Source organism: Salminus brasiliensis, chromosome 11 (genome assembly GCF_030463535.1).
Source record: "Salminus brasiliensis chromosome 11, fSalBra1.hap2, whole genome shotgun sequence".
NCBI lineage: Eukaryota > Metazoa > Chordata > Actinopteri > Characiformes > Bryconidae > Salminus > Salminus brasiliensis.
Genome location: NC_132888.1, coordinates 20,550,713 through 20,565,559, shown reverse-complemented (window position 1 = coordinate 20,565,559; position 14,847 = coordinate 20,550,713). Strand labels below are relative to the sequence as shown.

The window sequence follows — 14,847 nt, the reverse complement described above, 5'->3', positions numbered from 1 at the left end:
GTTCGGACAACACCAATCAGATTGATTTTCTAAGTGAAAATATGTGTAAAAGTCTTCTGCAGAGACGCACTTGTGCAGTTAAGCTGCTGGTAAAAAAAATTAACTAATCCATACAGTTGCTGGAGAACAGCACAAAGCCAGTGTTCTTCTAACCTGCATATCAGTAACTGTAATATCATCTTACTGTGCTTACTATTAAATACATTTAAAAATACATACATTAACATGACTATCTGTGCTTATTTGTATTTATTATAATGTTGTGTAGCATTTTGTAAGTAATACACTTGCTTATTATTTAAATATGTTTTAAATTGTAGTTTTAAATTCTATGGTAAATTAATAGTTGTTGAAGTACAGACATTAAAGCTTAGAAAAAGGTATGACAATAAAAAATGCTGTATTTTTAATTAAGACAGTATTTGTTCTGGTCAGAGTGAGCTGTTTTAGTGTGCTCTTATTTTGGCGGGTGTTTCTCTGCAGAGCCGTTTAGAAGCTGCGCAGTGGAGGCGGAAACAGTCTGGTTGCCGAAATGGCCGGAGCGGAGGGAGAGGATTCTCTGTACCCTATTGCGGTTTTAATCGACGAACTGAGGAATGAAGATGTTCAGGTAAATTGTAAAGTCGTGTATAATCCCTTCTGTTTACCTTTAGGCAGGCGGTCTCCGTTTAAAGCGGTGAGTTATGAAGAAGAAAACCCGTCGAATCTGTAAAAGCTGTGAAAGGCTAAAGCTAGTTAGCTCGCTAGCAGTGTTAGCGCATCGGGCGGCGGCCTGAGCTTCGCCTGGCCTCGAAAGACGAATCGGTCAGACTGATCAATTCAACTGGGTGTACATTTCCGTTATTAGCCTATTAACTTTACTGCGTTTATAACTCCTGCGCTCTCTTATTTGTTCGTGTTTTCCATGTTGGTGGTTTATTGAGTTTATTCGGTTACGGACTGCGCATCCTGCTATGCTAACGCTAACGGCTGGGGGTAGACCAGTCAGAGGCGAGGGGAGGAGGAGGAGGAGGCGGCGGCGATGATGATGATGATGATGATGATGGGCTGCGTTATATTATCTAGCTACTGTCCTGCAAATGGGAAACGCAGAAACAGGAAACTCTCTAGCTAAACTACAGTATCAGAGCTGGGCTCTGTTTGGGCCTGACCACTCCGTTTACAAAAAGAGCCTCCCTCCGTTTGGCAGCGGGGTGTATCCCTTCATGGTGTATTTATTTCTGCTGCTGTGCACATGTGCTTGACTGCGATGTGAACATGTGTTCAGTTGTTGATCACATAAAAACCACAGATTTCTAGAGAACCTCTAATTTATTAGAGATTTATTTATTTAGAGATCGTTACCTAAGCTTAAGCTAAGTTAAGCGGTCGATTTAATAAACTGAGGGAGCAGACTTACACACTCAGGGATGCTTTAGGACATATCTTTTTATATAATTGTTAAAATGTTGTTTTTTGTATAATTAAATAACTATAGCTACAACAGCTGTAGTGCAGATCAGGCCCAGTGAACCCCTGGATGGTGGCTTTAACTGGCATTAATATACTGATCAACAGTGAAGGGTAACTTCAGATGAATCCAGCCTAAAGGTGTTTTGTGTGTGTTTTCTGAAGAATATGTGAGTAATAATTTAGAAAGCTAAATGATCCTGACGATTTCACTCTGTGGCATTAAAATGACTTCTATGATATGCTTGTATATTATAAACATTATGAAGTCTATCCTAAATGGAGGTCCGTGTTAAATCTGGACCTCAATATTAGGGCAGGTTATTTGTTAAGTTTTTGAAAATATATTTTGTTTTAATATTTCTCATTTTTTCTGTTTGCAGTTACGACTGAACAGCATCAAAAAGCTGTCAACTATTGCTTTGGCCCTGGGTGTGGAGAGGACCCGCACAGAGCTTCTACCATTCCTCACTGGTAAGTTAGGTTTTATCCCTGCGTAATGTGAAGCGGTGTCTTAAATGTGTCCTGAGAGTCGTTCTGCACTACACGCTTCAGTGTTTTACCTCTCGGAGGCATTCGTTGTAAACTCAGGGTTGTTATTTTTAAGATGAGTAGATGAATCTGCAGTGCATGGACTGAGGCAAACAGTGTAGACTGTTGTAACTTAGTTGGGGGAAATAAAGCTCAGTTTTAAAAATATGTATATTTAGTACATTTTTGGCCCATTGTATTACTCGCAGTGTATTACTTTCTGCTGTTTCTGAAATGACCAGTGCTTAAAATTCTTCTCATTCTCAGCTCACAAGCCTGTAACTTGAAATGATGTTATCTCCCTCACTGCTGTCCTTTCTCTTGCCATGCAGACACTATTTATGATGAGGACGAGGTGCTCCTTGCCCTGGCTGAGCAGCTGGGTAACTTTACCATGCTGGTTGGAGGTCCAGAATATGTGCACTGCCTCTTGGTAAGTTGTGAAGTCGCCAGTTTCAGTGTTCTTGTTCTTTTTTTTTTCTTTTCTTTTTTTTTTTAGTAGGAAACCATCACACACACGTCTAGACGTGTTTCTAGTGAAAGTGTATTTTAAATACTATGTTCTGTTGTACCTACTGGAGTCTACTGATTGTTACTTAAAAACATTCAGAAACAACAAGAAAAGTTAAGTAACTTGTGCATATATGCTCACTTCCTCAGTAGGCAAAAGTTTCTCCACATGGGCTTGCTATAAGCATTTGGATTTTGTGGATCAGTTCTGTAGATCCTCACCAGCTAGAGCTCATGTAATTTCAGGTGTTTTTGTTTGGGGGTGGTCAAGTATATAAAGTAAAAGAGCTGTAACACAGCTGGATTTCAGCTGGATTGCTCAATGTTCAGGATTTTCAGCTGTTTTGTGATAATCTCTATCACACCTTCCAATTTCAGTGTTTATGACTACAATGTTATTTGCAATTCTGTTCGTTGTCTCTACATCTTAGAAATCAAAGCTGTGTGGTTTTATTTTCTTTAGCTACATGGTCCTTAAACATGAGTCAGTGATTGTAGCAACTATGCTGTATCTCGCTTTCAGTTTGTCTTATACTGTACATGCATTCAGATGTTCTCCCCTTGCGCCTGCAGCCACCACTGGAGAGCCTGGCCACCGTGGAGGAGACAGTAGTGCGTGACAAGGCTGTGGAGTCTCTGCGGAAAATCTCGCAGGAGCATTCTCCTGTGGACCTGGAGGTCCACTTCGAGCCTCTGGTGAAGCGTTTGGCCAGTGGTGACTGGTTTACCTCCCGTACTTCTGCCTGTGGCTTGTTCAGCGTGTGCTATCCACGCGTGTCCAGCACCGTCAAGGCTGAGATCCGCCAGTACGTACTACTGACACACCTTGGGTTACTGAGGGTGTAACAGTTTGGATAGTAGGGGTTTGTATTGGCAAGAACCTGTCACTACGATATGGGATGCTGGAAGAAAGACAAAGTATAGTATTAAAAAAAATCCTAAATTGGTGATCAGCATCAGTATTTGGCTGATAACAGCAGTAAAATGCTGGGTTGGATATGGGAGGGAGAAAAGGAATCTGATCAAATTCTGTAACAGAAAAGCACACTGCTCAGTTTAAAAGCTGGTAGTTAAGAAAAAAAAGATTTCATAAGCATCAGGTGTTGGCAAGTATGCAGTATTTTGGTGTTCATAATGATTGTAGAAAACAGAAAGTAGAAAGTGACATCATGCAACCTCTAATGAGGGGCCTGTGGTATTTCTGTCATGCCACAGGACAACTGTTGTCTGGTTGACTCTCAAACTAGTCTGCATGGTATAAAAACAGGAGCTCTATTGTGTCATGTGATATTATGAGTATTGGACAGAGGATCCTGACCTTTGTGTCTGGAAGGTTGTATCTAACCTGAATGTGTGTGTTCTTGCACCCATAGTGGTTATAGAATATCTTGCATATGAGAAGATGAAGGCATGGTCAACCTAATGTGCAGGATTTTGCCATGCAGCCAAACCCAAACAGCCTCAACATCTGTACTGCAAAATAATTGTACACCTTGTTTCCAGTACCTGCTGTTTATGAGTAACTCTGAACAAAGTGATGTCAGTAAAAACATGGCAACAAACCCAATATGTGGGTGTAATTATAATAGTTAGGTTCTAATTGTAGTAGATGTAGTCACTGAAATGTCTGCACATCAGTGCAGTCACAGTCAGTTCAGTACAGCTTTATGTTTGAACCCAGATAAATGTAAAGACAGTAAGAGCTGCATTCAAATAAAGAGGTGAAAAGGTGCTGTTCAACGCAGCTGTATGCTCTGTATATAGACTTCTTGTTTGTAATATGTTTCCTGTCTGATGCATAATGTTTGCAGGCATTTCCGCACCCTTTGCTCTGATGATACCCCAATGGTGCGCCGTGCTGCTGCCTCTAAACTGGGCGAGTTTGCCAAAGTGCTGGAGCTGGATTACGTTAAAAGTGACATCATCCCACTTTTTACAGCGCTGGCCTCTGATGAGCAGGTACACACGCTCGGGCACTTCTAGGCACTTCCATAAGTTACACCTGTAGGTCAAGTTTTGTTTTTACAGCGCTCTCTACCATCCTTTAGGACTCTGTGCGACTTCTGGCGGTGGAGGCTTGTGTCAGCATCGCCACTCTGCTGCCTCAAGAGGACCTGGAGACTCTAGTGATGCCCACCCTGCGCCAGGCAGCCGAGGACAAGTCCTGGAGGGTCCGCTACATGGTGGCAGACAAGTTCTCAGAGGTACATTTTCAGAAACCTATTATTAACCGAAATAACTTGCATATAATGTCTCAATTCATGTTCAGCATTGGTTGAAGCTTATGATCCGTTGTTTGCTTCCCAAAGTTGCAAAAGGCAGTTGGCCCAGAGATCACCAAGAACGATCTGGTCCCAGCGTTTCAGAATTTGCTGAAAGATTGCGAGGCAGAGGTGCGGGCTGCAGCAGCAAATAAGGTCAAAGGTAAGTGAGGGAGTCTGTTTGTACTTTGTTAAAGTGCTTGAATCTGAGTAAAGACATTAGGGAGACAGTTTGGCATACATATTCATCTTTTATGGGCTTCCTCCCCCTCTCAGAGTTCTGTGAAAATTTGCCAGAAGACAACAGGGAGAACATCATCATGACCCATGTGCTGCCTTGTGTCAAGGTAATGTGCTTTGAGGCCTTGCGTTATTTAAATGCTTTAGTGTGAGTTGGGACTGCATGAAAGATGTTTACAGTTAATGCAATAACTCTGCTGATCACAGAACAACCGCAGTTGGCAAAAGAGTATTTGTGAATCTCGTTGTGAGCAAGCCTAGGTTGCGTTAACATACTGCATCACATTGACTATATCTGGAAATAGTGCCCATCATTCTTGTTTGTCTGTTTTGACTCTCAGACTGCATTTTAGTTATGTTCAATTATCATTTTCCATTTCTGTCAGTGGCTACTAGAAGTTATTCTATATTTACTGTGTTCCTTCCCCCTGCGTTCCTTCCACATCTGGTAGCATGGAGGTCAACGGCACTAGTGGTTTGAGGTCGGTCACCCTTGAAAGTTCGGTCAGAGAATTGTCTAGGCTCCCTGGAGCTCATGAGCAGTAGGGGTCACTGTTGTAATTACGTTGAATGGTTTGCTCCTTCCCCAAGTTCACACCACCAGGGCAAATGTCCTCAGACTGGTATCAGCTTTTGCACTACATTAGTAGATCACCTTGTCTGTCAAACAGTTGAAAATTAAGGCAGCATCAAAACATTATGGTAGACAAGACATTACGGTAAACTGCTAAGGTGTTCTCAGGAGTGCAGTTTCTGTGCATGCAGAGTGAAGGTTCTCCTTTCAGTCTTTCAGGTTATGTCATGAAGTAAAACCAATATTTGAGAATGCCTAAAGGTTGCTGTCTTCAATAAGCCATGCATTCTCAAACAGTCTCAATTGATCTCACAAAGGCAGATATCAGTTGGTCTGCTGGGACTGTGCACTGTGGCTGCTGCTCTGTAGCACAGAGAATTAAGTGCTTTTAGGGAAACGTAACTGAATATATAATATAGTGCCTCACATTCCTCGCTCTGACAGCTTTATCAAGTTCTCTTGCCTTAACTGAAGCTGTCTGTACTAAAAATACCAATTTTGATCTCTTGAAAAGCTGAAGTGCGGAAATGTGTTCTGTGCTGGAGATGTTCTGTAGAGAGCAGACAGCGTTCAGGCCATTCAGGTGTCTTTTGGTCTATATTTTCTTCTTATTTCAGTTGATCGTCCTCGGAGTTCATTTGGAATGTGATGTAGACCGACCTACCCAGAGGGTCCCTCAATTGGTTGTTTTGTACATGTCGGATTTCGCATGGAGACAAACCGCACTAGCAGAGTATCAGGGTTCATTTTAATCAAACCAAACCTGTCAAATCTGAGCAAACTCTAAATACTGTGGCTGGAGGAGGTTTTTGGTTTTATTTCAGTGATTCTTTGGTGAGTCACGTTTGTTATTGAGACTTGGTGACCTGTTCAAACAACTTGTACAGTGCAATGAAAAATTTCACCCATTCTGTGCCACCCCTGGAGCAGAAATTGTGTTGCTACATCCATCTATTAAGCCCTTGGAGCTGCTCAAGAATAGCTAGGCTGGCCTGGGTGTTGAACCCACTACACTGTGATCAATACCCCAGTAATCTGAGCATCAGGCCATGACTGCTCTAACCACTGCATTGCCCTATACCACTATGTTTACAAACCATGGATAGCATGGATTACTCGAGCAACTGAAATGACTTGACCGATGAAGTGGGGACATTTTTCTTATGTGTAAGATTCAGCTTCATCTAAAAGTTAAGGTCACTTGATGGTAATGGTTGAAAAACTGAGTGACATCCTGAATTCCTTTCGCACTTTCCTCTAGGCATTGGTAAGTTTAGCAAACATGAAAAACCTTGATTCCCACCTTGATTCTACCGTGTCCCACTGGAATGCCATAAGTTGATTCCCATTCTCATTAATCTTATTGCATTAATAAATGAAGTTCCCATTCCTGGGCAGCTCTCACCCTGTAGCTTGGTAGTTAAATGAGGTCAATAACTAAATAGGATAAATCGATTAGCCCATAGATCAGTAGTTGGCATAAACTGGTAAAGCTGGCTGGATTCACTGCTGTACTGCAGAATGCTATAGCTCGAAAAATAATCCATTAATTACTTACTAATAGCTTTATGCCTGAATACAGATTTAGCCACGCAGACACTGTATTTTTCTGGAGCTACGGAATGCGTTCTGGGTCACAGCTAGCCTAAGGGCACTGATGCCTGATGTTTGATATCCATTAGCTTGCTTATGTAAGAGTGATTCATTCCTGCTCTAAGCGGTTCTAAGCTTACCTTGTCAACAAACCTGATCAGCAATCGAATATAGCCTCTAAGCTGTTTCGTGAAACATGAGCAGGCGACTGCGCTCGTCCTCCAAGCGTAGTGTTAATGGGAGCGTGTATGTTGGTGTGGGTTTAATAATAGTCCCTGTTTTTCATTTTCCTTGTGGCCAGCCTGGCCCTCAAATTTTTACTTCTAGTGAAATACTGTGGAGGGCTCTCAGGCTGTTCTGTTTTTAGCTCGAAAATGATGGTACTCTCTTTTTGATTAGAAACACTCGAAGACGAATTGGCTGATTTCTCCCCCCCTTTCTTCAACAGGAGTTGGTGTCGGACACGAATCAGCATGTGAAGTCTGCCCTGGCCTCTGTCATCATGGGCCTCTCCACCATCCTGGGCAAGGACAACACTGTGGAGCATCTGCTCCCCCTCTTCCTGGCCCAGCTGAAGGACGAGGTAAAACGCCTGGCCCTTTGCCCGCTCTCTCTTTCTGTGTCTCTCGCACTCTTTCTCTTCAGCTCTCTCCTGGTCTTGTATTTCTTTCTCTCTGCTTTCTCTCTTCTTTCTTGCTTTTGCTCTCTCTGTGTGGTCATACTCGTGTTTTCCTTTGGAGGAGCTGAACATTCATGGTTTGGAGTCACCTTGTGCTCAAGCCTGTGGGAGGGTCTGATCATTATCCTTCCTAGAGCTCTTGATTGACTGTCCCTTTAATTACCTCCCGGTCCATTAAGAGACTGTTGGGTGGAGGAGGAGGGGGGGTAATTTTGTACATTTTACATATTGGTGTACAAAGTAGACATGGATGGAGCTCAAACAGATTTTGAACCCTTTCCCCCTCCGCCGTTATGTTTTGCAACTGTGTTGACCTTCGGCCCTGCCTTGAGCTCATCGCCTGCCAAGATCGCAGCATTCAGATGAGGCCATTTCCAAAAGCCTGCCTCCTGTGTTTGTGTTTTCCTCTGTTTTATTGGTGTCCTTTTGAATGTCAAACATGCACTTTGAAAATGTTTAGACCTGGAATCTGGCAAATTCTGTCCCGCAGTGTTTTCATTGGCCCTTTCGGACGATCCTGTGTTTGGCTAAGGAGCGTGATGTTTGGGTTCAAGTCACTCATCACAATAGCACGTTTGGTAGCAAGTCATCAAATGTCTGGCAACATACATGTTCGAGCCGTAACAATATCTGGAGTTAGTCTTCAAACAGCCTTATAAGGACATCTTAAGGCCTCTCTGTATTTGTTTAAAGGACTGCACATAAATTCTGTCATACTTGCCAAAAAAGTAGGATGTCTTAAAGGTTCTAGATGTCAGATTAACCAAATAATGGGGCTTTACTCCTTGTGTCCACTGCTGTTTAGAATGCCAGCTGGGTTAAGTGCAAGTGCAGAAAGACAGAAATGTCCTGAGCTTTTGTTGGTTGTGGTGTCCTTTCCTAGAATGTCTCTTGTTTACAGGATCTTTAGAAAATGAATGAAACACTTTTTTTTGTTTGTTTGTTTTTTTTTTTGTTTTTTTTCCCCCTCCCTGAAGTGTCCTGAGGTGCGCCTGAACATTATCTCCAACCTGGACTGTGTGAATGAGGTGATCGGCATCCGTCAACTCTCGCAGTCCCTGCTGCCTGCCATAGTGGAGCTGGCAGAGGATGCCAAATGGAGGGTGCGTCTGGCCATAATCGAGTACATGCCGCTGCTGGCAGGCCAGCTGGTGAGTTTAGCTCTATACTTTTTTAGTCCACTGCACACATACAAAAACAAAGACGCGGTAGCCGTGTTTCAGGCTGTTGCCATACTGGTCAGCCTTTAGCTTGCATACTACAGTTGTCTGGGCAGATTACCTGCCCAAAACCCAGTGCAAATGGAGGGAAATGACTGGGAATGTGGGTGTCTGTACAAAGGCAAACGCAGCACAATGATTGAGTCAAATGACCTATTTAAGAGATGAGATTTGTGTGAGTCGTAGATTTGATTACTTGATTTTAGCAAGGGGTGGAAGGTGATTCTGGGGGGGACAACCTCCCCACCCACTGCTGCAGCTCATTTACTTTTAGCTCAACCCTTAGACATAGTATTTTTATTGACCAATCAAAACAGGGAAACGTTACCAAAACCTGAGCAAGACGTGTTTTTACATTTTCTTATGTTGAAGAAAGAAATGTGAATGCACGCATCCTAGCAAAAACACTTTTAATGACGCAAAGCCCAAACATGGCCAGGCAAGATATCCTGTTAATTTTCCAGCTTTTTAATACAAGTAAAAGAAGATCATGTCATGATTGGGTTAAACATGAGTAGATTAGTGTAAGGAATAACTTTTTTTTTTTTTCTTTCTCCAATGTCCAATTTCTCCAATGTAGGGAGTGGAGTTCTTTGATGAGAAGTTGAACTCCTTGTGCATGGCATGGCTGGTAGACCACGGTAAGTGTACCCATCTCTCAAACTGAGTACTGGATGATCCAAAGTCAGCAGACCTATTGCACACACACTAGCATACTTAGCGCATTGCAGCTGCTAGGGTTACCAAAGGGAGCTGCTGTTTCTTCTGCCTGCCTTGCCCCTCCCTTTTCCAATGCTCTGCCAAAGAGGGGGGGAGAGAGAGGGCGACGTGCTTCACGGCAGCTCCCGCTCTCCTGTCTGCTAATGACGAGGCTCTGATAAGAATCCAGCAGCACCCAGGAAATACCTCAATGTTCTGCCCCTTCCCTCATTTTTTTTTATTTATTTATTTATTTATTTATTTTTTTAGTGGGGGGAGGGTCTCTCACCTTTTCTCATACCCCCGCACAGTTTCCTTTCTTTCTTTCTTTTTGCTTCAACTTGGTTTTATCAGTTCCTTTTTTTTAATTTATTCTCCCTCTCTCTTAATTGCTTTCCTTGCTGCTGTGTGGTCTGCTCACAGGAAAAGCCACACTCTATCGCTGCTGCTGAGAATGTAGGTCAGCGCAGTGGCCTGGCCTGGCTTCTCTGCTTCGGCAGCTTTGATGATCCACCGTGTCTCCATCACTTCCATTTCACACACTTCGTCTCAGAGCCCTCGGTGTGCGCCTCTGCTTTTTATGCTCCTGGGCTGAATGTGGAAATAGGATTTGACTTTGGATATGCTCCTCGTTCCTCACGGTGCTCCCGGTTATTTCCGCTTGAATTATTGCGGCCTAATTTGCATATGAGTCACCAAATACTGAGCGATTAATACTTTAACTTCATGCTGCATTTTTAGACTCATATTTTAGGTCATGTTGATCTTCATTCTGCTTTTATGTAGCAAACTCAACGTTCAGATGTGAGAAAGTGGCTGCGCTGCCGTTTTGATCATCCAGGAGACTTTGATTGCTGCATAAATCTGTAATCTACTATTTGTGTATAGTTTATGTGGAAGTTTTTAGCGCGAGCATACGGACGCTCCACTCGCGCACACTGAGACAAAAGGCCACTGGAAGGTTTCTGTTCGCCCCTTTTGTGCCAAGTCGGGCCTCTTATGCAAGCCCACTGGTGTGAGAGCATAGACTGGGTCACGGTTCTCTGCTCTTTCTGTAATGGCAATCACAAGCTTTGAGGTTTATATTAGTTTTGATTCACGTTCATTCATATTGGGATTGAAATTAGGGCTGCATCCTATTGAAAAGAACTTTTCACCCGAGGCCAATGCTCTAAGTATCATGGTATTAATAATGCCCTCAGAATATTGAGTAAAACTAACAATAGATATATTAAAAAAAAAATATATATATATATATATATATATATCCAGTGTGGATTTTCTTATTTGTATCAAAAAGCAAAAAAGTTGACTCTTGCACTTGGCGATGCTGCAACATTATATTGTGCAGCCCTAATTGGAATGGTATGAGTAGAAAAGACAAGCTCAGAATTGATCATTTTTATATGTGCAAAGTACTTTCATATCCTTCCCTGCAGACTTGAACAGTGGAAAAAGTACAATGTCATTACTACTGAACAAGATTGCACTCATTGTAAAAGTGGTCAGTCAATGTGACTGTGTGTGTTAAGGCTGGAGCAGGATGCACAATATTACACAATGTTTGGTAGACCAGTAAAGTCTGCTGCCACACTGACCGTAGAAAGTGTGCATTGGTGCCTAATGCGGTTAAAATGGTGTATTGTCGCTTCAAAATGGAAATGTTACAAAAGAAAAGTCAGTGTAATAAGATTTTTATTTATTTTGGAGCATTTCTGTTGGTCTGTTCATCGTGAGATTTTGGCATGATGTAAAGAACAAGTGCCAGGTTCATATTCTGGTAAAGTGAAAAACAGCAGGCATGGAGGTACATGATTTCTGTCTGACAGTGACGATATACCAGGTGTAGGATCGTGCAGTGAGTGAAGCCAGAGATGATGAAGTTGTTTCTATTGTAAAGAGGTGTTGGTGCATAGTGAGCCATCTGATGGCATGGGAATAGAGACGCTCTCCGTTCCAAATGCTGATGGTCCTGTACCGTTTCCCAGATGGTAGAAGGAGAACTGTTTGTGCGGGATGACTGGAATGTACATACTGTTCTCCCTTCTACCGACTTGTGGTGCTTGTCGTATGGGTGGTGTTGTCTTTGTTGTAATTTCTGTTATGCTAATCCAGGTGTATTTAATCTCTTCAGTTTATAAATGTTTATGTAGTGTTTTAGGCTTTGGCAGATATGTTAGAAATAGCATATTGGCCCAGAAATCTCTTAAGTAGTAACTTTTATTATTGCAGTTTTAGCTTTGTTCCTGCCGTGTAGGGGAATTTCCGGATGGTTCTAAATGTGCTCTCTGTGCCTTATTCTCAGTCTATGCCATCCGTGAGGCTGCCACCTGTAACCTGATGAAGCTTGTGGAGAAGTTTGGAGCAGAGTGGGCCCAGAATACCATTGTGCCTAAAGTGCTTGGCATGGCCAATGACCCCAACTACCTGCACAGGATGACCACTCTGTTTTGCATCAATGTGAGTTATAGCCGTGAGCACTTTTCTGCTTGTGAAAGGGTTATGGGGTTCTGTCGCTGTTATTTTAACAGCTTTCTGCAGTGATGTTTCTTTTTCTTCTTACCGGCTGTCTTGTTTGTGTGCTTCAGGCCCTTTCTGAGGCATGTGGACAGGACATTACCACCAAGCACATGTTGCCTGTAGTCTTGAAAATGTCCAACGACCAGGTGGCCAACGTGCGCTTCAATGTAGCCAAATGTCTACAGAAAATTGGACCAGTTATAGAGAGCAAGTAAGTCAGCAGCCACTCCTGATGGTTCCTGAATGTCTAGTTGTGATGTTTTCCAGCTGTTATTATTATGGTCGTGTAATGTGTGTGTGTGTGTGTGTGTGTGGTGTTTTTTTTTTAAGTGCCCTGCAGGCAGAGGTGAAGCCAGTTCTGGAGAAGCTTGCCACTGACCAAGATATGGACGTCAAGTACTTTGCTCAGGAAGCTATAAGTGGTAAGTGACCCACTCGTCCTGCCTTTGCTATCACTTGGACTGTCTGTCTGCCTTCTTTCATTCACTTCATGTCCCTCTGCTTCTCTCCTCAGTTCTGGCCTTGGCCTGAGAATCTTCTGTGGAGGGGGTTTCCAGAGAACAACCATGACAAAGCAAGACTTGTTGCATTCTATTTATTGTTGGTTTTGAATGGTTATGTATTAACGTCTGTGTAGCTCCTATTTACTGTCAAATGATATTGAATGATCAAAGGGTGCCCCTGTTCCTGTGCTGTAAATCTCTGCTTCGAACACAGTGACACTGGAATAAATGCATGCTTCATAGTGTGCACTAGGGCTGTGTGGTCCTGGTCCTGGTCTTGGAGAGTTCCTGCATCTTGCCTGTTTTAAACACACTAAGGAGTTAATTGGGAGCTGGGGAAATGCTAAGATGTGCATTGCTGGGATGCTCCAAGACTAAGGCTGAGGAAATGCAGTACTCTGGAGCTGATTCACTGAAACCTTTAGCACTGAGGTGTCCAGTCATAGCTGTGAAGGCCTAGAGAAGCACACCTGATTCCACTTCAATTCAGTTATTCTCAGTGTTGTGCGTGTGTGTGTGTGTGTGTGCACTCCTGCTTTGTTGAATTGAAAACCTGCAGCCACACTGGACCTTCACCAGTAAGATTGGACACTCCCAGCAGACCAGTTTTGCCAGTGCTGCTGCTTTAGTGAATCAAGCTCCTGAGTTTGTCTCCGTTCTTCTCTCTACTCTCTTTCAAGCCATTCTGGCAATATCTTTCCTAGAGCCCAGAACATGTTGTTTTCGCAAACTGGAGCTTGTTCTTCTGCAGCTGATGGCGTGAAATGCCATTTTTTTTGTTTTTGTTTGTTTTGGTCAAACTTCAAGCTCTTCTCACTCTGCACTCCTACTGCTAACTCAACATGGGACCATGCCTCATTCTTAGCAACAAATGTTCTCTCGGCCTCACTTTCACATGTTATTGCTAGTCCAGTTTTGGTGCCCCTTTTTACAGCCATCTCACTCTTAAGCAATTTTGTGCCAATGATGTTTAGAAATGAGTATAGGTTTTATGTCCTTTTTTCTTTTTGTAAGTTTTGTAGTTTTGATCCTTAGTTTTACAGTAGAAATGCATGGATGTTTATGTCCTGCATTTCTTGAAATCCCGAACCGAGGAACACCATGCCTCAGCTTCTCTTTGGCTGCAGCTACTGTAGGCCGTTGTGAATGCTTTGGCTGTCCTGGGTCAAACTAACTGATGCTGACTAATAAGAGTACCGATCTAGAGTCGGCTTGTGCCGGCTGGTCTCGAACAATACCCATTCGAATGTGAAGGGCATAAACTGTTCCTAGATCCGTACTCTTAGCCTTGGTAGTTAACCGAATCTATACATTGAGAAACACAACCTCTGGAAGGCTGTCGAGAAGGGGTCTATTTACCCGTCCAGCGCTCAGCACCTCGCAACCAGCCTACGCAGCCAGAGCATCAGATCTAGAGTAAAGCGTTTTTTTCATGTTCAGTATCTTGAGGACCCATTTTTAAACCGCTACTAACGGGGCTGTACTGTACTTTTGGAACTTCAATAAAGTCTTAAAAGAAACACGAGTCTGCTCTTTGGCATCTTTTGAAGCTTACACAGCCGTCTTCCTCACATACACAAACACGCACCCCCTTGAATAATTAGTCTGGGAGCTCTGTGCGTCACTGTCCGGTTAGATAATTCCTCAATGTTTGTTATTCTATATAAATGTTAAAAATTGATGTTGAAGGCCTTGATGTTGCGATGAGCAGCTTTCTAACGTTACAGCTAATGATCTTATCTGCAGTGTTGGATTGCGCTTTTTCGTCACTGGATTTGGCAGGACGTGCGCAGCGTTGGCGCTTGTCTAACAGAGTCGGATTTCTTCAGCAGCTACACTCTTTTGATCGTTGGAAGCTCTTCAGTTTACCCGCCATATGGTTTATCTGTATTCGGCTGTGGCTCGATGGTTAGTGGCCCCATATGTTCCACCAGGACTGGCGATCTAGAGCTAGATGCAAGCTAGATGCAGCTCCTGGACTTATGAAGCAAGAAAGTTGCTCTCTGAGATGTGTGCTGTTGTGCACAGAGGTGGCGGACGGGGGTGTGTGTGTGTTTGTGTGTGCGCT

The 14,847-nt window shown here is 43.0% G+C and overlaps 1 protein-coding gene across 1 annotated transcript; it reads left to right on the top strand.

Moving 5' to 3' along the window:
- The first annotated feature begins 508 nt into the window (after positions 1–508).
- ppp2r1bb (protein phosphatase 2, regulatory subunit A, beta b) lies at positions 509–14,299 on the top strand. The gene is made up of 15 exons (XM_072692139.1): positions 509–610; positions 1,833–1,923; positions 2,313–2,413; positions 3,064–3,296; positions 4,302–4,449; positions 4,539–4,694; positions 4,800–4,914; positions 5,028–5,098; positions 7,607–7,741; positions 8,815–8,988; positions 9,638–9,698; positions 12,062–12,216; positions 12,345–12,487; positions 12,607–12,698; positions 12,791–14,299. Exons 1-15 carry the CDS (start codon positions 533–535, stop codon positions 12,805–12,807), a joined length of 1,770 nt encoding a protein of 589 aa, XP_072548240.1. The 5' UTR covers positions 509–532; the 3' UTR covers positions 12,808–14,299.
- The last annotated feature ends 548 nt before the right edge of the window (positions 14,300–14,847 follow it).